Here is a 26,365-nt window from a genome sequence, read left to right as displayed (position 1 = left end):
AAAAAGGGATTAATCAATTCAGGGACACTGGCTTTAGAGGCTTGTTGGGCGCTGTCTATACTTTTGTAAGCATTAACTGAAATTGCTATCATGCAGTTTAGGGTGACATTCAATAAATCTGGCCTACTGCCAGGAACTTGACTTTTCTGTTGCCAATGAGCAGCAAAAATAGATGACCAAGCGAGGGGATAGCTTTTTGTTAACAGAGACACGTTCTTTACAAGATGCCCACCTTCACCTAAGGTTTTTTTAAAACCTGTTCCAAAAAGAAGACAGACAGATATATAGAGGTTTTGCCTTTATTTAGAGCAAATATGTAGCTCACCCCAAAAAGCACCTCAGATTCATGTGCAATCCTTTGAAGAAGCCTTCTTGCTAAGCTCAAATGTTAGGAATCTTTCAATGGACAGCAATTTCAAATATAGCAAGAGACGTTAGAGCCAGGAGCTCATTTTGATTCCCCAGAGATCAGGGCCAATCTGCTGAAGTTTCCTTTTCTTCAGTTTGTCCACAAAATTCCCACAAAGTGGTGGCGACATTCTGGAAATGGGGCCAAATGTGAAATACATCCCTGCCCCAAACTTTCAAAATTCTGGATCCAGATGTTAGGGTTTAGGCCCATTTTCAGGGTGGGGTGGAGAAGCCAGCTAGCTCTTTAAAATTATTCTTCTGCTCTATTTTCCAGGCATGGTAGAGGCAGTCATCCGCTGTGGTAGGAGGATGCTAGCTGCCTTCGGTAGGACCATTCGAAGGCTAATTTTCTAAAGAGACCCCCCCCCGCCACTGCCAGTGTCCATCAGTCTGAGAGCTGTACTATGGGATCTAGTGAAGACGCTCCAATTCTTTTATGACATGACAAAAGGGTGTGAGTTTTTTATCTGAAGGAAGGAAGGAAGGAATTTGCATTGGTTTCTAGGACCATTTGCTTTTCTAAGCTTCGGCACACAGAGGCTTCAGTGTACAGTGGCTACATGGTGGGTGTTTGGCAGTGCTTAAGAAGTACTATGCCTTTTTTCAGAATGAAAACCCCTCTCTCTCTAAAGATGTTATATATGATTACTACTAAGCAAATGAGTTGCACAAGTTTCACAGCTGCAAATGGAACCCAAATTGTGTTTGAAATGTCTTTCTCATGACACCATTATTGTCCTCCTATTTAAGGAAAATTACATATCACTGTATAATAAAATTAGACTGCTCCAGACTTCACTTAGACAATGCACAGAGAGGTAGGCTGGTTCACTAATTTGGCAAAACAACAAGCAAAAATGAGATTGTACATTATTTATTAAACGTAACTGCACTTGGTGGAATAGAGAATTTTATTTTCCTATAAATATCCATTTCATGTTACCATGTTATGAATAAATGATATGATATATTGTGTTACTCACTTTGATCAGGTTATAATGACCATATAAATCAACAATTGTTTTCCATCAGTGTGTTCTCCCAACTCGTGAGTGCGGGGGGATAAAACTGTTTCTTTTCCTTCCCTGGGTAAGCAAATTTACATAGAAAACAGAATCTTGAGAGCCTCTCTCTTAATACGCATCCTTTGAACAATATCTTCAGATAGGGAAGAGAAAACTTATCTACAGTCTCTAACAGAGAATGAAGGAACAGCCCCCTGTGACTACAAATCTCAATGAACATGAAGGAAAATTGCTCAGAATTGTGACATTTTCGGAGAAACTCCAGTACCCGTCTCCCAGCCGTGATGCCACTTTAAATTCAAATCCAAATCAATAAGACATAGCTGTAGCTGCCAAGTGGATGACAAATAAAAAATGATTAGCACTACAGTATAGATCTAAATGCATCTATATAGACACCATTACTACATCCTTATAAACACAGGATACGCAGGGAAAATTTCCTAACTCAGTGTGAATAAACTAAATGTTGTCTCATCGTTATTATTCAGGTGCGATACTAAAGAATGGACATCCTCATTATTACAGCATTTGATATTGAGGTACAGCTGAAAGAAAGATTATGGCAACTCTAGTTACTTACTGAAAGCTTTATTTTCAATGATGATTTCTCTCCAAAGCCTGGGAACAAAATAACGGGGCATAGTCTCACTGAGATTTTGATTAAAATTGAAAATAAAAAACAGCACTTTTTTGAAAATTATTAGTACTTTGTTTTTTATAGATTCATAGATTGTAGAGCCTGAAGGGACCACACTGGATCGTTGTGTCTGACCCGCTGCCCCTGGTAGGAAAGAGGACCGAGGTCAGATGACCCCAGCCAGGTGACTATCAAGCCTCCTCTTGAAGACTTCTAAGTTACGTGATAATACCACCTCTCTTGGAATAGGTGAGCAAGTACCTCCCCCCCGCCAAACAAAAAACAACCAAAAAACCCAAAACCAAAACCCAGCAAGCTTTCTAATGGAAGAGGAAATAAAGACAAAAACCAAAAAAAAGACCGATTGGCATTTTTTTCTCATACAGACACCCACAGAAAGACACCTCTCCTACTTTTCTTTTTATTCCAGTATTTGGAGAGAGAGAGGGGGTAAATGGAGGAGGGGTCATATTTCCTGACCAAAAGACATAATAATAAAAATATATATATTTAAAAATGCATTCAACTTGGCCAGAAAAAAATTCTAGTTTTTGAATTTACCATAAACCTCAGAGGTGGGGTTCATATAATTAATCACTTCAGTAAAAATGTCATCTGTCTTGACCGCCTTGGACAACCCCAATTAACTTCCAATCTAACAAACGAGCTTCTATTGTCAAGTTTTAGTTCACAAAAAACAGAGCCGGTGTTTTCAGATCTGACACGCTGGTTAACTCTGGAGACAGAGAGCACGTTCACCCCAAGAAGCGAGCCCTACTCTCTCCCTCCCTGCTCCACATGCCCCCAAGCCCAGCAATCAGACACAGCAGCAGGAGGTCCTAGACATGTCCTGTACCATTCTTCAGGCCTCCTGAGACTAAATCATACTTTAGGCAGCTAATTCCTCTTGTTGGAGCTGGCCTTTCAGCATTATCTTGTACTGAGCCCCATGCCAGGGCAGTCTTCTCAGAAGAAGCTGTTTGGAGAATTGAGATCATCATAAATAAGTACTTTAGCTTTTCCATCTTTACAATAGGGATAACACTCCTAACCTCACAGGATGTTTGATTTCTTTAGGGGTGGTACACAGTTCACGCTCTCAAACGAGTCAAAGGTCTTGCAAGCAAATTATCCTGCATAGCGGATTATTTAAGAAATGAGCAGCGATTTAGGTGGGCAGTCACTACCTAATGTCTTTATGTTCATTTTTTAAACTTTCTGGTGCTTCTCTGGACATTCAAACATGAAGAGAAGTCTAAAGCTGTTGAAAACAAGAATTCATGCAATTTCCAGGTAGATTTGTGTTCGACAGTGTTCATTGGATATAGGACAAACAGCCAACTTCTTCGTAATATAAAGCACCTAACTGTATTTTCCTTCTATAACCATCAACTAAGAAGCCACAGCTTTCCGGGGAAAGACTACTAGGTTTGCAGCCTGCTGACATAAGGTTAGCAAACCTAGTCTCCGGTGTGCCATGAAGGTAAGTACATTCCACTGGTGAGTGAGGACTTACAGAAAAAAGCCCAAGCAGAAGCTCTGCTGCTCTCTCTGGTATCTAGAAGAGTCACAACTTGAATGCTTCTGCTAACCTAGATGTGCCAATGACAGAAGTTATTTCCTTGCATGAAATTGGATAATAATTTGCAGGGCCTGAGTCACTCATGAAAATCTAAGCTTTCATGCAAAGTAACAGAAACCACAAAACCCTGATTCAGAGTAGCTGTCTCAGCTTCACTCTAGTTTCCATAGAGCACAAACCAGATAGGCTATCTTACTGATCCAGGCCATTAATGTAGGCTGCCTGCTGGTACAAAAATTTAATGACTAGTCTACAGCTAGATTGTCATGCAGTTTGTTTGATTGGACTAGTTAATTGTGAATAATGCTGCAGCCTTTTGTGACTGCAAATATCCAATTTAGGTTATTTTAATTAGAAGGAGTTGCGGGGGGGGAGGGAATCCAGGAGGACAACTTATTGTTCGTGGAGTACACTAATGAACACATGAGATGCCTGCATATTTGTTCTTAAGTGATCAACAGGATGGATGACAATTATAAAAAAAGAATAAAAAGCTAAGACAATGAGCTCTTATAACATTAATCCTGCCGTTTTACTGCTTTAAAAGACAAGGATGGGAATGGACCACAGCATTCAGAGCAAGAGCTCAAAATATATCTGCATTTAGGGTGTTTGGATCAATTATTTTTGGTTCAGCCCATTATGGCCCCAAGCCATTTACAAAATTCACATCCACACCTTGCCAGTGATGGGAACCCAAATCTATGTTTAGGCAGGTCACGATGGTAGGAGAAGCTTACTGACTGACTGGGTGCATCTACGTGTTTGCTTTACTGTGGGGTAAACTACTTTGCTCCACAGTAAAGCGTCATTGCCTAGCACCCTTGTGCCCCAGCCAGGCCCTGGGCTGCTTGACACCACTACCCGGAGCCCGGGGCTGCTCCCACGAGCCCCCCTGCCAGCCCAGGGCTGCTCCACCCCCGTTCAATGTACTGAGGTTTGGGTGCATGTGAAAATGCTGTGCCCGGGAGCAGCTGACTCCAGCGTGAACTAAAATGGGAATTTATTTCATCACACTAATTGCATGGGTCGATGAACCCACTCAGACCTTTAGTTTTAGACAAGGTGTTATGGGTGGGGCATTGGGAGAGATGAGAAAAGAACATTTGTCTTCTAATTCAGTCAGCTACTCACTAGGTAACTAAATCACTACACATCTCTACCTTCCCATTATTACACTATGTTAAAAGTGCTTATGCTCATTGATGTGATAGCTGTTATAATCACCTTGGTCCCCCATAACTAAACAGCAATGCAGAATAAGGCTAAATTATCCTTTTCATCCTTTTTTGTTGGAGTGACTTGACAATATGCCATTGTCTTCAGTGGCAACAGGAAGACCACCCTAAAAAAAAAGCAAAACACTCCGAAAACAACCTGCTTTCACTTTTTTTTTTTCTCATTTTTCTCCAATTTAGAGGCATCACAGAGAGACAGAGTCACGTACACAACCCTCTCCCTCTGTACTTGACCAATTTAAAATCAAGGAAATTTTTTTTGACTAACACAGAAATAGTATCAAATGCCTCACAGCAAAATGATCCCAGCTGAGGGTCTTTTTTAAACAATCCATTAAATCATAGTATCAGATCCTTTAGAGTTGCTTTACCAGGAATACATCAAATAAAATTGTAGTGGTAATTGAGCTCCTTTGGTATAAGCTACCAGGTGTACTAATGGATTGTTACACAGCCCTGGTGCAGTGGAAAGCTCACAACTATCAAAATGTATTTCTTTTCCTTAGGCCTTTTATGTGATAACATAAGAATTAGTCTTATAAGGGCTATGAATTGCTAGTCATTAAATAGTTATTCAAATGGTCCAAAATACATGAAAGATCCCATGTGTATCACTACAGTGAGCTGGATTCTGTGCTCCATACATATACAAGACTCCCACGGAAATAACTCTACCGGAAAAAAAGAAGTCCAGGTACCTAGGAGACAGGAGGCATAGCTTTAAAAAAAAAATGGGCAAAAACTTTGCACCATTAAATAAACTTTAAATGTTATCATTTTAGGTTGTCTTTATCTTCATTGTGATTTCTTTCCTGCTTGATTTCAGGTCTGACATGTAAGAGTGCACTTGGCATTTCCTTTTTAATCATGATCTCTAGAAACTTATTTTTTAAATCTAAAAGTCTCAGTTTTCATTTAATTAGTTGTCTGCGGAAGTGGGAAGTTTAATAAAGACACCAAATATTACAGGATTCCCAATAAAATAGCAATCGTTGGCAATACTGCTTTTGTCTATGTGCTCCGTCTCTCCAAAACAGATTAAAATGGACATCCTAGTTTAAATATTTTCTTAACACTCTTCAGCTTTCCACCTGTTCTTGCAGTCTCTTCACACTTCCTCAAAACCCAATATAAATTTGGCTATCTTCATGCTGCTCCAAGTGGACTAACAATTTAATTTCTGTCTCCTTGGAATGGATTGTCTGCATACTAATATTCAAATAAGAAGAGAAAAGGGAATGAGGGTGGGGAAACGTTTGTTTTGTTTTAAATACATACGCAAAATTCACCATCGAACATCAAAATAGGAATTAAAGGCTGGTGGTAGGTGAAAGATTCTAACTTGACACTGGCTTTTCCAGGTGATATTTGACTCTGCTATTCATGTGGTTTTGCAGATCAGACACTGGATGAAGGAGACACTAATACAGAGGTAGTGCCAAAATCAACGTATTCCTTCATTTTTCAACAAGTGCACTCATTACAAGGTGCTGTTTCAGTGCTGTTACAGTATCGGCTCCATTTTGTACTGAGCTGTAACCCAAGGTCACCTTGAGTAGAAACTGTAAGCTTGGGTGCACATCCTGAATACTTTGGTACTAGTGTATGTAGAACCAATTAATCTGAAGTATCATTGTACTTTCCATACTCAATGGCCTCAAGGCATTTCTGCTGGTATATTCAAAGAAGCTTCAGGAAGTTAGATATTATGCTTATGTGAGAGTCCAAGCAGGGTGCCAACTTCCTTACTCTACGCAGGTATGCAGCCTGTTTTGAAGCAGGGGGCAACACCCAGCTGGATGCCATCAATGAGACAAAATGGTAGTGAAAGGTTCAGAGGTAAATTAACAAGCAATGTTTGGCCAGTTGTCCACATAGATTAGACAGGAGCTTAGTTGCAAATGTCTCATCTGGAATATCTGCATACAGCAATCTCATGAACAGGAGTCGCAATATAGGAGGAGAGAGAACAAGAAATTTATGTCCTATGACATCTAAGGAGGTAGGTAGTTTGGTACCAGATGCATAAGGCCCAACTCCAGATTGGTTTAGAATAGGTCTATAGCCATCTAATTCAGTTGACTTCAGTCAAGAAATTCCTGATTTACAAACAAGAGTGTAAGGTTAGAATCTAGCCAGAAACCACAAATTCTCAATGACAGACAAAGAAACTCTTCTGTGTCTTTACTACATAAATACCAGTTGGGTAAGTTGACGAGAAAGGAATAGGTTAAGCTGAATAGCATACAATTTACCATATGAGCATATTATGCCATAAATGCCTTTGCCATTGGATTCTAGGTACAGTTCACTCGCACACAGTTATTTCAGTACAATCAATATATAGTTCACTTAATCCTTCAGTTCTTGTGGATGCTTTACCTAAATAAGTGTGAGCACTAGAGGTATTTTTTCCTTCGCTGACAATGGAGCTTTTATTGTTCCCTAGATAAACATAACATGATAAGTAAAGGGACAATATAAACCTGCTACAGCAAGGTTACTATGAGAAAAATGTTGTAGTCCTTCTACTCTATCAATATTTTAATTAAAACCCATTACATTATTTCCAGTAAAGGAAAAAAAAAATCCTGGTCATTGTAATAGCATCGGCCATCAGTGATATTTCTGACAGCAATTGATGAATCAGGACAAGAAAATGATAGGAATAGCCCATCAATTTTCATAATGTATCTAGAACTAAAGAAACATTAATTTAAGATGTCAACCTTAGTTATCACACAGCAGCTACATCTATTATTTTGCCTAAAAGGATTCAATGGTGCTGAGAGACATGTGTAAGGTAAACATGCCTCCATTGACTTTAATAGCACTATAACAATTTGCACCAGCAGAAAATCAAGCCTCAGTATATAAAACTTAATAGAAAAAGCATCAGGCAGTACAAATAGACAATTCCCCCTCCCTTTACCCACCTAAAATAGATGTTGCCTTCTTTGGCCATGTTTAAGTAATCTCTGCAAGAAGATGAATAGTTTCCATATCAATATTGCTCTTTCTAGACTAATCTTCTATTGATTCACAGGCCTTCAAGTTAACTTGATTCCTTGTGACTGGAAGTGCCTTAATCAGGTACGCTCAATCTGGAATCTTTCAAAGAAGGAAGTCCCATTCACTTCTAACCCTCTTGCCATTTGTTTTCCAGTTTCCTTAGTTTAAAGAAAGCTACACACCCAAACCTGCCAATTCTAATGCAAAAGAATGAAAACCCTACAGAGAAACATGGAGATACACATGATAAAAAAAAAAGAAAAAAGAAACTAGTTTGGGCAACTCCTACAAAGAATTCTGGTATTTTTTGTTTTTAACCATGTGCAACACGTTTAAAACACCTGGCTGGAGTCATCTGACCCCAGTGCTCTTTCCAGCCCAGGGCAGGGGGTCAGACTCAATGATCTAATAGGTCCCTTCCAACCCTAAAATGAAACAGTACAGATCTATCCTATCCTCCATCTATTCTCGCAGGATGAAATAAATACCACGAAGTGGCTTAGTTCAGATCTCTATTTTAGCACTCTGTCCCTGCAAACAAATACTTCTCACATGCACACCACTCGCCCCCCAAGTGGAGTCTGGCAGTATCCAGATCTTTTCTGTCTTACAATTAGCCTTTCAGAAGTTGTCAATTCACTAAACAAATTAAACACGCAGACATGTCAATCTACGAAACTATGAAAAATGAAGAAATAGGTGCAACACGGGTTTACCCATTCCTGAGCTCGGCCAACCTTGAGCTTTCCCTGGTGAAATTTTGAGTGATTATGGGTCACATCTCTCACCAGCTTGGTGTCAGGGATTGCAAATAAGAGGACCAACCTATTAGTTTGACCATTAAATATATTTTATGATGCGACAATTAATGTTTGTAACCTATCACACTGTAAGCGGTGAGATACATCATCTGTGAACTGGTCACTCAGAAGAAAACATGAGTCTGTTAGAGCTGTCAGCTAGTGAGGCTGGGTCGTTAGCTCAACCTCTGGGGATCTGTAGGTTTTTAGGTAAAAGACCCCTTCTTTTACCAAGACGGTAGCCACCTCGCAACATTTACTGTTAAAGTTTTAGTAACAACAGTCACCTATAGGTCATACATCAACACTGGAATGGATGGCCAGTGACCTGCTGGAATCTATCCAACACCCTCTGCTGAACGGCATTAGCCCCACTCAATTGTCCTAAGTTTTTTTTTCTACAAACATATTAAAGAAAAAGATAGCTTTGGTCAGTGGTAGGAGCCCTGAGACTTCACAAGAACCAGCTCCAAATTATGTCCCTGTAATCAGTGGAAACCTCTGAGTGGTGTGAAATCCCCAGCAGCTGTGAATTTGTTCCAAAGCCACATTTTACAATTTGCTAAAAATACAAGTATCCAACAAAGTTGATCCTACTACAGGTTGAAGGCAGCATGAAACAGAATCTGCTCCATTTTCCATCTGCATGTCCTACTAGTTCATTAATACCCTTCCAGCCTAAAAATACAGTGTGTGTTAATAAATGAGGGCCTTTTAAATGCAAATATCAATTGATCATGAAAACTCAGTCTTTTTTCCTACCGTTTCATCACTGCCCTTCTTTAACTCCAACTCCACATCTCAGACTTTCTTTTCCATTACAACCACTTCGTATGATTCTCAAGGCAGTAGTCTTCACTTAAAACTACAGCCTCATTTCTGCAAGATAGACTTGCTTCTGCTTTTTCCCTCCCTGACACAACCATACAGAATCCACTTACATGGAGCAACTCGTAGACTCTGAATGCCTTATTTTGCAAAGCAATATGCATTCATAGCGTTCAATGCAGGATTGGAAAAAACATATTGTTTGGAAGATTTTCCAAATATTTTTTCTCCCAATTAAAGAAAAGGGAGGGGGAGAGGGTAGCAATAGTGAAAAATATGTGCCTCCCCTTCTGTCTTCCTAAAAATAGAGCATATCAAGCTAGATTTTCTATAGAGCTGAGTTCTCATCACATTCTACCTAACTTTATACAACTCTCCATTGCTCTCAGCTACAATTATCTGGCACTGATATGCGAGTCTAAGCTTTGAAAGCATTGGGTCATATTTTCCATCTCTGTATTTGAAGGAAAGAGGTAGATGAACCTAGCCAGATTCTATAGGCATGTATTAGGCATGCTCTGAGCATGCTTTTGGATTAGGTTTATCAGTAGAACACCTGGATTACGGATCTTGTCACAGTTTATGCACAAGACGAACACCAAGCTACTCAGCTCTCTCAAGCCTGAGAACTTCAGGCATGCAGTAAAGTCGAACTTCAGGTAAAGTCGTAGGTAATCAACAACACATACTGCCAAAGGGGTTAAATGCTGCCTGAGCAGGAGTCAAGGTTACAGATTTGCATGCAAAATATGCTCAAGTACAATTCTGATGCTTAAGTTTGTTGAAGGCTTAGCGAAAAGACCCTCAATAAGGCACACCTTAACAGACAGAGAAAACTAATTATTTCTCAGAAAACAGGAAGATTCCTATAGCAGCTGAACATGCAGATCTGGGATGTAAAGCCAGTAGTTCACACTGTGGATTGAGTCAATAGAAATAGTTAAACTGGGCTGGCTAACATGGTGACCAACATGGTGATCGTAGGTACATGCAGATGTTACACTTGGATTAACTAAACTAGGGTTAGGTCTATATAAATGCCAACCTGTGGAGATGTTCTGGGAGGTTAGATTGGGTAAAAAACTGCTAACCCGACCTAAATTTTTGCCTAGTTTAGACTGGGAATGGCTTAGCCTGATCCACTGGATGTCTGTACACATTCAGATCACAGCCACGGGACTGCACTCTCCTTACTCCCCCCACCCCTACTGAGCTATTCTTAGCTTCTTGGCACCTTCCTGCCCACCCCCCTGCCGACAACCCTCCCCTGCAGATCCATCAAATGCTCAGTCTGTCCACCCCGACCTGCTATCCCCCCTCTGATCCCACCCGCTTGTGCCCCCACCCTGACTTAGCCTGGGTTCCCAGCATGGCCTCTGGCACCACTGAACATGTGCAAAAGCCCCTCTCAATCTATGATCACACAGCATGAAGTAGGCCACATAATCACAGATCAGCTACAGCAAACACTTGCATGCACCCCATGAGAGCAGCCCTATGATTTTCCTAACAACTGCTAAGCTAATAGATTGCATGCAACTTCCAGTAAAATGTGCACATTCCTTCTGAATGTGCACATCTGTAGGAATGAAGGAAGGAATCCTTGGGTGCCAATACTGCCATGGCAAGATAAAAATTGGTGCAAAGGTATTGTTTGGCAAAAGAAGCACAACCCCATGTTATGAAACCAACAGCTGGTTTTGCCCGTGTGCTTATCTTGTGATATATTAAGATAGGAGAAAGATAACAGATTAACTAGTACTCAGATTTATAGGACAGATCCTCTCATGTCAGACATCATAATGGAATTCAATGGAATTTTTCTCACAATTATTTTTTAATAATACTAGGAAGCTTATAACAATCAATATCAGCTGAAGATCTGCCCCACAATGTTGACACACTCTACTGATTATTTGCAAAAGATACTTTTATACAACAAGGACACTATAAACTATAGTAATAGTTTTCTTTAGAGTTCATCATTAATATTTTTAAAGCATTACATATTATTTTCAATTGCAGGGTGTTCTCTACATTGCAAACACTCCATTGAGCCGACTGCTGATTTCTTCCTGGAAAAACATAGGGTATGTTTTAGGGGAGAAAAGTGGGGAATGGGACACATCTCTCTCACACATTACAAAGCAAACACATTAGGCTGAGTGAAAGCATTGACCAAAACACTAAGAATAAGTGATTTAGACAAAATAGTCTTTCTACAAAATAATTGCCATAGGTTTGATTCAGGAACTGCAGCCACATGCCTGCAGTGGCTCAGGCTAGAAGCAGGGAGCACTAGGCATGGCTATCTGGCATGTATTCAGAACCGACTGTATATTTGCTTCCTCTTCCTGATGCCCTCAAGGTCTCTGGGATTTGCAGTCCAAAAAAAATCACAACAGCAGAACTCTGCAGGGTTGCTCATCATTTCCTCTTTCTGCTTCCAGGCACCTCTGGGATTTGTCTTCTACAGTTGCAGCCAGCAGTAAGTTTGAATGGAGGAAAGAGTGTTTAATCCCTCTCCTTAGCCCCTGGCCCCTGCTGGGGCTTGCCTTGGGGGAGGCAGTCTCCCTCCCCCCATCGCAGATCAGGCTGCATCCCCAGCTGGGCTTCCCTCCCCTCCCCTGAACACCCCCTTGTCAGATAGCCCTCGCTGCTCCAGCTAGGGAGCAAAGGGATGGGACCAGCCCTACTCTCTAGAGCAGATAGCATCACTCAGCCCAGGGCTGAAAAGCATACTGGGATGTTGGGGGACTATGATTTCATTTGAACCAGGAAGGGGCCTGTGTTAGAAGTTCCATAAACCGGTTCCATCCAATCAGTTAAGTCTGATAGTGCATTCAACCAGGTTTATCTTAAACCAGTTTCTGATCACTTACACCGGTTTATGTGCAACTTCTGTCCCTTGTGCAAGTGACACCCCTGTGGATACAACCGAATATGGAGGATGCTGCTGCTAGCATTTTTGATTGGTTTTGTTGTGCAACAAGAGCACACGCTATTGGCTCATATCCAGCTTATGGTTTGCTGTAGCCCCCAGGCCCTTCTCTGTAGTAATACAAGCTAGCCAGTCCTTCCGCTGTCTGTATTTGTGCATGCAATTATTCTGTCCCAAGTGCAGGACTTTGCACTTGTCCCTGCTAAATCTCATCTGGCTGATGATGGATCTATTTTTTTCAGGTCTGTCACAGAAAAAATCCTGGAGATTGCGTAAGTTGGGACAGCTGGCTTCAAGCAACCCATTCCCAGATCTCAAAACAAGCCTGTCCCATCCTTATGGCTTAGGCTGCTGAGAGTCATGTTCTACATCTTCTGGAGCCTGTATACCCTCTTCACATTCATCTTCAGATTCCCTGCTAGCAATCAATTGTGGTCCACTGTGTCTAACGCTGCCTCCTTTCCAGGAAGTTCTTGTCAGGATGAGTTCTGCCTACACAGGCTTTTATATCCTGCTCATTATAAATAGCAACAAGCTGCTATAGAGAAAAGTCACAGCTATGACATGGACACAATCACACTTAACTGTGTGTGGGGGTAAGGTGGGGGACGGGGCAGGAAGTATTAATATGGCTTATCTAATAGCTAAGATAGGAATCCTTGTCAGAAGGGCACGTTTGGAAGCTGAGGCTGCTTTGAATGTAGCCTGACTGACACTTGCCTCTTAGGACTCCTAGGCACAAAGAGTATTTTCTTATTTCAGCAAAGATTTACTTCTGTCATGAGTTGGGAAATCATCCATGAACAAAATGAATAAATGAGTCAGAACTTTAAGAAAACCAGAGCAATAAACAAAACTACACGTTATATTTTCGAATGTGTTACCAAAGGACCAAATAACTTAGATGACAAGATCTTGTGGGTAGATCTTTCTGCTATATTTGAATGGAGCTCCCTGATGGGTCGGTCTCCTAGGCACAGCCTCAGTATCAGTGCCGATGCATAGGGGGTGCACATGAGTCCTTAAGGTTTTGCCACTGGCTTGGTGATCGGCTGCTGGGGGACACCCCCCCACCCCAGTCAGCAATCAGCGGCTGGAGGACCCTCCCATCAGCGATCTGGTGCCCCCCGCCCCCGACTTGGGAGGCACTAGTTGCCCATGCTCGGTATGAATAAATGGCAGCAGCTACAGTGACATGAAATGTTTTAGATTTTTCCACGCATCTTAAGGTATTACATGCTAGAGAATTACTAGCAATATAATCCAATTGCCAACCCTCATGTATTTCAATATTACTGGCCTGTATGATGGAGAGATGTCATCAGTTGGGGGATTTTTTCTCCTGAGTATGAAGAATCCAGGAGAGGAGAAGTTTGGTAGTTTTTCCTTAGGTATATATTTTGTTCTACAGAAGAAACATGTGAGGCAATTGTTGCTATGGGAACTATTCTTCTTATTAAATAAATATGTAAATTGATGGTTTTTAAAGCATATGTAAATAGTCCATGTATAAAACCATAAGTGACCCAAATTAGGTTTTGAAATCACACGCTGCGGGTTCTCAGAATCTTTTCATTTGTTTTTCTTGTTTGTGAATGTGGTTTGGTTTTAAACAAGCCTTCAAAAAAAATAAAATAAAATAGCGGACCCATGGTTATACTCTTCTCATCCATAAAAGGCAGCAGCTGAGCGAATTTATAGGGACAAATTCAGCTTCCTAATATGCCAGTGATTGAATTATCCCAGGACTAAACTGGAGAAACTGGGAGCTGAACAGTCTGCAGAGACTAATTAAAGATGTGGCATATTTGTCTTTTACGTCTGATGGATTTTCTCACTAAAATGTCACCAGATAGAGTACTGAAATCCTTCCCACTTTGGAACAAGCCCTGTACAGAGATGGTTAGATGAATAAGGTTTTTACTTTACCTAGAAAGACAGAATAACCCTCTTCCCCAGAGGTCATCATATTCCACTGAGCTGTCACACTGTAGGCACCCAGAGATTAAGAGTCTACAAAAAAGTGAATCCTAGTAGATTATATTAGTATTATCTCTGGCCTAGTCATCATTTTATGTTAAATACTTATTATCTCGATTCACTCTAGCATAGGCTCCAATTCTTCCCCTATCAAAATCAATTGCAGTTTTGTCACTGATTTTAGTAGGAGTAAGGTAAAGGCCTAAATCCAGTAACTACTCTAGGTTAAATTTGCCAATGTTCCTCAAGTGGAATATTATTTGACTGCATAAATAATTGGGTTTTTTTTCTTCACTGGGGTTTTACATACAGTCTTGCTTAACAAAGAAGGTTGTGGAAGAATGTGTCCTGTTCTTGTTGGGGTCAACAATTCCAGTCATAAAATATTTGAAAACAACCCTGGCTGAAAAATTAAACATAACCTTGCTTGTATAATTGGTTCCTGTGGGGCACTTAATATACTGAAACTCTCCCAGAATTTGTACTTTCAGGCTGCTTTGTTACTCCCTAGTACAATGTGCAATGCTGTACTGTCAGGGAGAAGTTCATGAAAAGGAGTAAAAGCCATCATGATTTTTTTCATCTCTCAGTGATTTTAGGTGCCCGACCTGATATGCCTTAAGAGAGACCCAATTCAAAAACTGCCGACAACCCACTCTCCAGAAGCCCTTTAAATGTGCTTTAAGATGGTCACTGAAAATTTGAGGGACTTAAGCATAGTTGTATTTTATACTCTTGTCCTACAGAAGGCAGAACTCTTCCCTCCCACCCACAAAAGGTCAAGTTGCCTTCAATCACCCTCAATTTATCCTCAACTCACAGGACCAACTTCAAAGAGCAACTGTGTGTAGGTGCCCATTTTAGACACTTTCCTGGAACATTAGATGTCAAGTTAAAAAGACAACATCTCTATCTAAAGAAACTACAGCACATTTCCAGGAACAGAGCAATATATCATGACTACCAGTAACATAATTAAGGGTATGCAAGCATTGCCCCAGCCGTCGGGACCCACTGAAAGGGGACCAAGATTGGCAGTCACTGCTACTGTCCCAGCCACAACTGCAGCCCAGGGTGCCAAAAATGCTTGCTGCGCTGCTGACGACTATAAGTGTCCTAAAGTCTTTCCGTATTCCACCATGTGCCTCAACAACTTCAGATTTGTACTCTGTTAGTAAGGCATGGTTAGTTGGCAGGACAGGCAGTAAGCCAGCAATACGAAGAGGTAGTATGATGATAAACATGGGCAACTGGTGCCTCCTGGCTCCGGGGGGGGGCACCAGCGGCTGATCACTGACTCTAGAAGCACTGTTGGCAAACCCAAAGTGCTGCCAGCAAAACCAGAAGTGCCGCTGGTGCTTCTCTGCGGGAGGTACTGGCCAGCACTCCCCACTCCCCGGACAGCAAGGGCCAATTTCGGGAGGGGCATGTGCCCTCCCCATATCTCCCCTACACGTCACCTATGGTTTAAAGACACAGCAGTAAGAACTAAAAGGTTCCCCTCCCCCAAGTTTAATACTGTGGCGTGGTATATCCAAGTATAGAATACAGGAGCACCTGAGAAGTCACAATTCTGTATCCATAAAACCAGCAGCAGTAGCTCCCAGCTGTGGACATTTTTAGTATTTCATGAACAACACTAATGAAATATGTTTAAAGAGAGAAAAGAACACTGCCAGGCTCCTCAACCACATGCTAAGTCATTGGCTCACTCTATTCTGTAGTGTCCTGTGAGGAGGGAGAAGCTAGTTTGCAAAAACTGGAATAGATTATTCTTTCCAACTAGCCTTAAAAAGTCGGCATTTGCATTCTTTTTGTCTTTTTCTTCAAGATTTGTGAAATGGATGTTTTGTTAGCATTCATGTCAGGAGACAATAGATTTTTTTGCTTACAATAGACACAAAAAAGCAAATTTTAGATCCTATAAACACTTGTATCCAATGCCTGATAAAAGTTTGTCCAAAAAGTGAATATCACATAGTTTATAAAACCAACCACAGCTAAACAAAAGATCTTAAATCTTGAAACACAAAAGGTAAGTCAATGTAAAGCAAGCAAACAAACAAACAAACAAAAAAATCAGTAAACATTTTTTCAAATCACTCATTATGCTGTCTACATGTTTTCAGTGATATTTTTATGGGAACTCAATAAAAGAAAAGGGGAAGTTTCTTGAATAAATTAAAAATTAGGAATTGTTTCTCTCTGCAAATCCATTTTATAGGAGAGAGTGCCATGCAATGTAAAATCTCTGCCATAAACACCAGAATCATTTCCTGAACTATTTTGCTTTTCTGTTCTGGCTGCTGGCATTGCTGAGTCTAGAATACATCAGGAATACACGGCAGTTTTCCAACATACAAAGTTAGGATAAAAAAATGGAGTTGGAGCCAAAGATGGCAAAACATATCCTCCCACTACCAAATTCATTTAACCTAGGCTAAATAAGGGTTGCTTACACATTTCTATCATAATATCACCATAGAAATATAAAGCACTTATTTCAGCTTTGTTTTCCTTTTTTCCAAAACAAGGCAATCTAATGCTGTGATCTTACAGCTCTTTCTCCGAACGAGTTGTCTTAACTCAAGTCAGTAGAACCACTCACATGAAGAAAGTTACTCATGGGCCAGAATTTCAAATTAGCCCATTTCTCATTTTGGCACTGAAATGATATTGAAAGCAAATATTTTCAAAATCTGGTCCTAGCTCTAAATAGAGGAAGAGGAAAGAAGAAAGCACGAGCTGGATTTCTGCTTAGGAAGGATGATGAAACAATTAGGACACAAGCCTAAGTCTTGGGAGACCATGGTTGAAGTTCCTATTCTCCACAGATCTCATGCAACCTTAGGAAAGTCACTTAGACACAGATTCACAATAGGATTAAATATACCGAAAGCAGAGATTACGTAGATTTTGGCAAGTGAGGTATGATCCTCAAAACCATCCACCCCTACCCCCAAGGCAACTGTAATCTCTTGACATACCTAAAATTTCAGTCGGAAGATTTCCTGGGCACCTACTTCTGTGCAAGCTCAAGTGCCTCTATCTTGGCAGGTGAGGAGCTGCTTTGCCCTGATCAAGAACCTCAGCATAGGCATTCCTTCATGCAAGTCCTGAGGCCAGCTCAGAGCACCCCTAACATGCAGCCACAGGTCTTGAGATCTTCAAAAATGCAGCAACCACAGCTACTTTCATTCTGAGAACCCAAATTCACAGTGCTACCCGTCTTTCATGCGATAGCTCAAGGTCCGGGATGTGAGAGAGGTTCATTCAGTGTTATCCTCATTACATGGCTCTCAACAGTCACTGGACATGTCTAAAGCAGAGATCCAAAGCCAAGTCTCCTTTCTCTCCAGTAAGTGCCCAGATCACTAGGTTAGACTGTCCTGGTTTCTCTGGACCAACAAGTCTTGAATTCTCTTTTACAAAGCCAATCCAGGAATGAGCCAACCTCCCCGTCCCACTTTCCCTTCTGTAAAATGGGATGGTAGCAAATTAAAATAGCAAGCTCTCTCACATGTTGTCACAAGGATGAAAACATTTGGAGAGTCTGAGATGCTCAAAGACTGCTAGAGTAAGTTAGTTCAATCCAAGAGTGAAAATAACCCATTAGAGGATTTTGCTGAGCAAGCATCATGTTAATGCGTTGTTCCTGGCTGAGACTTGATATAAGAGTGGCACTGATCTTTAGACTATTGCAGCACTCTTTATACAAGATGGGTCTATGTTTAAGTACTTGGGATAATTTTAATTACAGTAAGTTCTGAGATTTCACATCACTGAAGTGAATCTTGGCTCTTAAGTACAAGGACATTTACACCCAATGCAAATTATATGAAAAGTCTCCCATTGCACTGGAGTTGCGAAATTATTTCTGGAGTTGTCAGTCCTCTCCATTTGAACAGTTCAAGTTATTTGCAGCGATAGTGTGATACACAGCAAAACAGCTCAGGTGCGTGGGTTTGAACCTGGGACCTTCAGCACCTCAGCACAGATGTCTACTGTTTTTAATCAAAGAAGTGATCCTCCCCTGCCTGCCTTAGCTGATAGCAGTAGCAAGTTATTTTCCTCCTAAAACGCTCCACTGGGTTGGAAAAGCAATGGAATATCATGGGATTAATTTAGGTCACAATTTGGACTCTGGTTTAAGTTTAGGTCATTGCCTTTGCTGGGGCCCGTTTCACTTTTGGTATTTTGAAGTCTCCAAGCAATATAAAATAGCAATTCTTTACCCTATCGTTACACCAGCATCATCAGTTAATATGATACAAGTTCTTCCTTTGATTCATTTTAATAATAAAATAGTGCTTAGGACAAAGGGAATGAGATGAAATGAAGGAATCTACCTGCATAAAGCACAAATTCCATTTTGATTGAACTGTGTGGTTTTTACATTTGTCTCTTTATTTTTGCTGTTTAGTTAGCCAGTCAACCTGCTATGGGAAGACACAGAATACTATCTTATAGCACAGGTGAACTACAGAGGCTTTTCTGGTAAGTGGAAGTGCTGTCTAATGGTCATACTACTGCCTGTTCTAGAGTAGTCGGGGCTTGCTTACACGTCAGTCTAATTAACTAGTACGCTACTTACAATTATTTATAGGTTTTTTGCTCTGTTTTTCTACATGATATATTCTTTGTTCATTTTGGTGGGAAATGTTACTGAGTGTAGATTGTGATTATTTTCTAATTCTAAATTTGGGGATACCAGCAAAATTTGCCACAATAATGATCCAGAGCCCTGAACAAAATCATGGAGATTCAGATCCATCAGGGCTCAACATAAGGATCACACCTGCGACTCCCCCACAGTAAAGGCTTCTGCTCAAGGGGTGATGCCTAGGGACATACCGTATACAGGTTTCACAGATATAAAAATAGCATGGACTTGTGTGTACTGTCCTATCAAAAGAGCACAAACTGTGTACAATATTCATACCCTTCTGTTATTCTTGTTCAAGTGTCTGCCTTTCCACAAGCATATGTACATGCTAGGATAGACCAATAAAACCTATAATAGCAAAAAATCAGCAAAATCTTTTAGATATGCATTAAACAGACACTTCCATCTTTAAATCTTGAAGTAAACCCTCATGCTATATATAATTAAGAGTTACTGATTCAATAACACATAGTTTTTGGTGTATCCTAATAGGAAGAACCTAGGAGTTAGAAACTTCTCTGAACCAGAAGAGCAAGCATATCCACTAGAAAAATTTTAAAAACCCTTCCCTCCTTCCCAAGCCATCTTCTAACAAGTTTGTATGTTTTATAAGACAAGATATATGTTTTGTAGCCTGGAAGATTGATTAACTCTAGCTTCTTAGGTAGCTTGTCTTGATTTAACACCTTGAAAACAAATAGGTATTTCCCTTGGCAGTGTTAATAGAAGCTAGCCACACTGAGCAGAATGAAAGCCAAATAGGTTTGGTCTGGACTTGGCTTGCTGACATGAGGTATTATACCTACATCTGGAGCCAGGAGTGTTTCCTTATAATAACCACATTAAGATGAAAAAAAGAAAAGAGTGGCCAGTTAGACAAAACTACAATATAGTTTGCATTCACAGGACTGGTATTATTTTAAAAGTGTTTTTAAACTCTCTCCCCCAGAGCGCTCTTCCCTCTCTTGACAAACATAAGCTTTTAAAGCACAAAGTAAAAATGTAAGATGTGCCACTGGCTATTCAATAGGAGGGAACAGTGCAGAGGGAAGCAGAAGGGCTGCAATTGCAAACCAAGGCAAGATGATGAATGATTTCAATAGCCATAGCTTTGATTGGGTCGGAATGGCACAAGTTTGCACAGCAGGGAGGAAGAATTGATCTCGCCGGCACTCTGAACTCACCTTAAAAATTTTTTTCCTTAACACACATGTCCCAGATCCACCAGTGCCCTGGCTGAAAGTTTTTCCCTCCCCATCACAAAATAAAACTCTTATGAAAAATATTCTTCAAACTCAGCATCCCTCCCTCGTTGCTTCAAAAAGCCAGCTCTCCAATGGAGATTCTTTTGTAGCGGCATATAGTGATCAGCTGCCCCTTGTCCCAGGAGGCTCACAGCTCAAGTGGAAAGTTATTGGCACTAATGAACTGGAGCCCTTTGGCAACAGAGATCCTGTCTGTTTTCCTGCACAGAACAGAACCTAAGTCCTGCTCTACCATCTCCAAAGAGGCAAGAATGCTTCTGTTTAGAGAGCTGCCTACTGCTCCGAACTGCAAGCTGTTTCTGTATTTATAGCACTATTGGCAGAGTCAGGATCTGAATTGGGGGCTGACATGTCCCTGGAAGCCAAAGGGCTACTTAACCAGAAAGCCTTTCCTTGGTCTGCTTCTTATTAATTTGCCTGCTTTGGAGACAGCCTTTGAGAACAGTTTGCAAAATTTCACATCGGAGCCTACTGCATGTCTCCAGCCCTGGCACATAGGGAGGTAAATGCCTTTAACACGCAACAAGCCAAACGAGAAAAAGAAAAAGAAAAAAAAAGGAAGAGGGAGGAAAAAAAGGGAAAGCACAAATACTTACACCTAAACGTCTGCTCCTAATCTTTACATACCCTTGCTTCACTATGTCATTAAAATTGGAAGCCATCCTTTACTGAAGAGCAGCTGCTCAGGAAAGTTGTAGGAGAATCCAGTTTGTGACTGATTTTATTCCTCAAGCCCACATCACTTTGAATAATCCTCCTGACACAGAAACTCAGCGACAAGAGTTTTAATCCACTTGGGGAAGAGAGAGAAGAGTGAATGAGCCTAGAAGCCTGCCCTGTATCAGCTGACTGAGCTGCCGGCTGCAGCTGACTGGCGAGTACAATGAGCTCAGCACAGCTCCTCTCCTCCTCTCCCAGGCAGCGGATCCGCCCTCTGCCTGGCTCCCCAGCAGGGCACACGCTCCCCCACACCTACCAGGGGGCCCCAGCCAGCCCTTTCCCCCCAGCACAGGGAAGCCCAGGGGGGAGCTGTGCTCCAAGGACTGAGAGCAGAGGTGGAACAGAGCCGGTCCCTGGGGGATTTTGCTGCTCTTGGTGAGTCCATTCCCAGGACAGGCTATCCCATGTCTTACATGCATGTGCCCATATATTCCAACATGTTATGCATCACACATGATGTTACTAGATTGCTTTTATCCTGTTCATTCACACATTTTGTTTCCTTCCTTCTGTTCGGTCTGTCCCGTTCCTCTCCCATTCAACCCCCTGGGATAATTGTCCATTTTTTCTCTTACTCTCCCTCATTCTGCCTCACGCAGTGGCACCCTCATTCTTTTATTCCCCATACCTCAGTTTCTCCCCAGCTGTCACAGCTCTTGTCTTGCCGTGTGCCCCATCTCTGCCTCCTCCCCTACACTCACCAGCCTCACAAACACGCATGCACACGCACAGCCTCTGCCCTGTCACTCACCAACACACATTGCCTCCTGTTCCCATTACATGCTTCCCAATCACAGTTCGTTGCTTCCTCCCCCTCTACTGATTCCTTAGCAAAGGTGAGTCATGTATCAGGAGCAAAATTTGATAGATTACCTTTAAAAAATATCTGAAGAAAATTATTCTGCCTCCTACGGGATTTAACATGCACATGTAATTCTCTGCTTAGAAACTGCTGAGCTGTTTTGCGGGCAGACCGAAGTCAGAAGAAAGGCTGCTTTCTTCCAATGGACATAAAATCAGGTCCTTAGTTTCTCTCATTTTGTTCTGTGCACAGTTGAAAATGAAGGCCCAGGAAGAGCCAGACTTCAATGATAATCAGGGCTGTCCTGCAGCTTGTAGGGCAGGTGGTGATGTCACATGGGTTTTGCACAAAGGTGTTTCCCTGAACGGTCCTTGGATTTTTCAACAAGGGCTAAATGGCACAGCTCCCCAGTCCCTCACTGAAAGTAACCTGAGCCCTAGCCCTCTGTTGCACTTCATGTGGTAGAAATGCTGCACACACATGTGCCGCTTGTACTCTAACTGCGTGCAGTTGAGCAAATGAAAGAAGCTTCAATAATGCTGGGTATGAGATAGCATTCGGTGTCCAGCGAGGGTTTGTTCTCCTTAGATTTGTGTAAGCACTGTCTGAGTGTCAACAGGAACACAGGAGAGGGAAGTCCAGCATCTCCCATTTTCCCACTTAAATTTACCTGCTGGTATGATCCTGTCAGTGTATAAATTGGAGAAATCACAAATTATGTAAAAGTCCGATCACTTTTCTTTAATGCCTCCTTTCATTCAGTTTCAGATACAAGCATCCAGAAAATGGCTAGAAGAACACTCAAATCAATGTCCTTTCTGGGCTGCAGGCACCGAGGTACAGAAATGTCATTTTTCTTGGAAGCAAAGGAGCCGGGCAAGTTAATTATGAGCAGAGAACCAAGGGCCAGAAAACCACTGAGCCCCGGATCCACGGAAGGGCTTAAGTGTCATGCTGACACCACAGGTACCTAAGACCAGAATTTAGGTCCTCAAGAGCCACTCAGCTGCCACTTAATCAGGAAAACTCTGTAGGCACTTCAGTTTTTTATATTAGAATTAGAAGGTTCCCCTTTAGGAGCTCAGGTATCCTGTGTTGGTCTACAGAAAAAGGCAATCAGGACTTGTAATAGAGATGATATCTTATCTTAGCAGCTTTAGCAGCTCAGCATTGATGGGGCTGAGCAGCTCCCACTTGCAAGACCGGACCTGGCCGTTGTTTATTGGTGTACGCTGGAGTTTGATGTACCAAACTACCCACAAAATGTCCATTCTGTCTTAAGGAGACTGGAATGTGCATCTGACATTGCCCAGTAGGTTGCCTCAAAAATGAGGCTAATCTGTGATGGCAAAAGTGTGGTGCCTTCCTATCCACCTGCTGGCAGTATTCTGCTTTTCATGGAACAATTAAGCGCTTATGGACCAGAAAATAAGAGCAGGACTTTCTAACTCCATGGTTAGGGAAGCTGAGACCCAGGTTCCAGTCCTTCCTTTACTGAGCACTTCACTAATTTCTAAGGGCTCTTTCTTCCAGTGTCCCAGTGAATACATGCCTGGGCTCCATGTACAATGCATGGGGAGATCATCGCTCTTGAACATTGTCAATCCCAATAGGTGGGTAGGCCCCCTAAAAGTTAGGTACCGCAGTGTTCAGTGTGAAGATACCTATGTCCCCCTTGTTGTTCTAACCCTGAATACCAAAAATAAATTAAAAAAATAGAGTATCTCTTTTCCAGTACATAACTGCCAATTCACCAGGCAGAGATATTTTCTTGAATGTACGTTAGAGCTGTTGGCACAAAACTGACATAACATAAGCTGAAATTATGAAAGAAGCTTAAGGGAGTTAGATACCCAAATCAGTTTGAATGACTATGAAAGGTGGGCACCTAACTCCTTTAGGCTGTTTTCAAAATCCTGAACAACATCAGCTTAATGATGCCAGAGCTGTCAGGAATAGTCAACAGAGCCAAAAGGCCCTCTTAAGTCAGTGGAAGCCCTTCTGTAGACTTCAGAGATCTTTGCATTGGATTAGGCCATAAATGACAGACGTACAGACTGTCTTTATGACAGATTTAGAACCCTAACCTTATTCAGGGTGGTCCATTGAATTCAGTAGCACTTTAATACATGCTTAAAGGTAAGCATATTCCTAAGAGCTGTGCTGAATGAACATAGAGTTAAGCATGCACTTGAATTCTTTGATGAACTGGGTCTTTCTAACAGACCTCCATCGAAATGCAAATTTTTCTCATGATGATGATGATGTTACTGCTCCTATTTTTAATAACGATAGACCCAGACATCACTTTCAAGTACTAGCCTGTTTTTAATAATTTATGTTTCATAGATTCCATAGATTTCATAGACATTTGGGCTGGATGGGACCCCAGAGGATCAACGAGTCCAGCCCCCTGCCCCATGGGGCACATCCACACATGGAAATATGTGTGCTTGCAGCAGCTCTAATAGAAGTGGTGCAAATCTGAGCCAGGACTTTTTGCCTCAGTGTACATGCTCGGACATGCGCTTTGTTGTGGAGCAAATTGTGCCACTTGGGGGAAAAATAACCCTGCCTGGCATCTTCATCCAGGGGGAGCTAGAGCCTGGGGCCAGCACCTGTCCCCACCAGTATAAAAAGCTTCCCTGTCCTGGCCCCAGCAGTATAAAAAGCCGCCTTGGCAAGTAGCTCAGGGCTACTAGCTCTCAGGAGCTTCTGGGGCCCAGCCAATTGGTAGCTGTAGACACTACTCCTTGTGCCAGCTGGACTGCTGCAGCAGCATTGAGAGTTCCCTGCACCCTCTACCCACTGCAGCAGTCTGGCAGGGAGGGCTGCTGCCTGGCTGTGACCTGCTGTGCACCTGCCAGATTTGGATGGGGACTGCAGAGCCAGTAGAGGCATCTGCCCCTCTGGGCCAGCTGCCAGTGGACTGCGGTTTCAGGGTTGGCCTTTGTACAGCACTACTGCCATGTGTGCCCCTGCCTGGCTATCTGGGCAGCTATTGCCCAGCAGATGTTTCAGGTGTGGTGGCCTGCTTTGAACTATCAAAGTATGTCCTCCTGGATCCATTTATTCAGGAGGTCAGCTACAGTCAGATGGGTCCAAGGTGCAAGCTCTGAGCAAGCAGGGTCCTGCCACTGGCCTCCCTAGTGGAATTCTGGTGTTCCCTACTGGAAAACTGAAAAATCCCTGATTAAAAAAATCCCCAGGTCACTCTCTAAAATACCCTCAAATCCAAGTTCCTCCACAAGTAAAGCAAAAGACCACTATAAGGAGAGATAGAGAGTGAAACAGAGACAGTGATCAGTTGGAAAATGTTTATTCATCTATCTACAGTGTTAAAGCACGTCTGTTATCATAATAATAAAGTGAACCTTAAATACAGGTTTTGTGAATTCATGAATACATATTTTGCTACCCTCCCACAAGGAAATGGCCCCCACACAAGGGGTTCATCTCCCACACAAGGGCTATGGCCCCCCAACAGAGGGTTCGTCCCCCACACAAAGGGTTTGGCCTCGCAAAAGGGAATTCAGTCCCCCAAAAGGGGGTTCAGAACTCTCACAAGGGGTACAGCCCCCCAAGGGGGGCCAAATGGCCCCTGCAGGGGCTACCACCCCCCCTGCAAGGCCCACATTCCCCACCCCAGCCCTCAATTGCTGCCCCATCTGGCTCCATCCCCCACCAGCTGCTGCAGCCCCCCAATAGCTGCCCCAACCAGCCCCACCCCCACCCTCCACTCCCCCAGACCCCCCAATGACTTCCCCACCCAGCCCCAGCCCCCAACGTGCACCCCCAAGCCCCCAAGGCTACCCCCACAACCCCAGGCACCATCACTTTAAAAAAAAACCAGAAAAAGAACAGAAAAAATGGGGGAAAAAAGCCTCTGCTTACCTTAGAAGCAGGGGTTGGGGGCCTCAGGGGGGCTGGCAGGGGGAGTGGGTGGGGCCATCGGGAGTCCCCCTCACAGCCCCTTCCCCCTCCTCCAACCCCCCCATCCCTTACTCACCGGCACCATAGCCCTGGTGCTGAAACACACAGCCTCACCGGCCACATGTTTCAGCACCAGGATGAGGGGCAACCATAGAAACACTCTGGCAGCCAGAGAGTCTCTTTGGAGGACATAACCTTTGGTTGCCTCAGGGCCCTGCCCCACTTTGTAATACTTTGCTTTTTTTACACCCCTGGATATTCAGGGGTTTAATTTTCTCCCCGCGCTGCAAACTTGCAGCGTGGGGGACATTTTTTTGTTCCCACGCGTGCCTGTTGCCCCACCTCAAAAGGGTCTAAGGGAGGGCAAGAGGCACCTGTACACTCATGTAGATGCGCCCAAGGGCAGGAAGTCAGCAGGGATCATAGGATCCCAGCAAGATAAGTATCCAAATGTGTCTTGAATGTGTTCAAAGTGGGTGCTTGAACTGCCTCCAGTGGCAGTCTATTCCAAACCTTGGGGGC

At 42.4% G+C, this 26,365-nt stretch overlaps 1 protein-coding gene across 1 annotated transcript in view; it reads right to left on the bottom strand.

Annotated features, from left to right (window-relative positions):
* DOK5 (docking protein 5) overlaps window positions 1-21,242 on the bottom strand; it is a 77,705-nt gene extending 56,463 nt beyond the window's left edge. The window contains exon 1 of the mRNA XM_090020528.1: window positions 20,985-21,242. Coding sequence (XP_089876654.1) covers window positions 20,985-21,050 — 66 coding nt within the window. The 5' untranslated portion in view covers window positions 21,051-21,242. The remainder of the gene's footprint in view (window positions 1-20,984) is intronic.
* Window positions 21,243-26,365: the final 5,123 nt, after the last annotated feature.

Source organism: Crocodylus siamensis, chromosome 10 (assembly GCF_052110815.1).
Source record: "Crocodylus siamensis isolate JL-2025a chromosome 10, ASM5211081v1, whole genome shotgun sequence".
Classification (NCBI taxonomy): Eukaryota; Metazoa; Chordata; order Crocodylia; family Crocodylidae; genus Crocodylus; species Crocodylus siamensis.
Note: the sequence above shows the minus strand (reverse complement) of the source record. Positions and strands in the feature narration are given on the sequence as shown.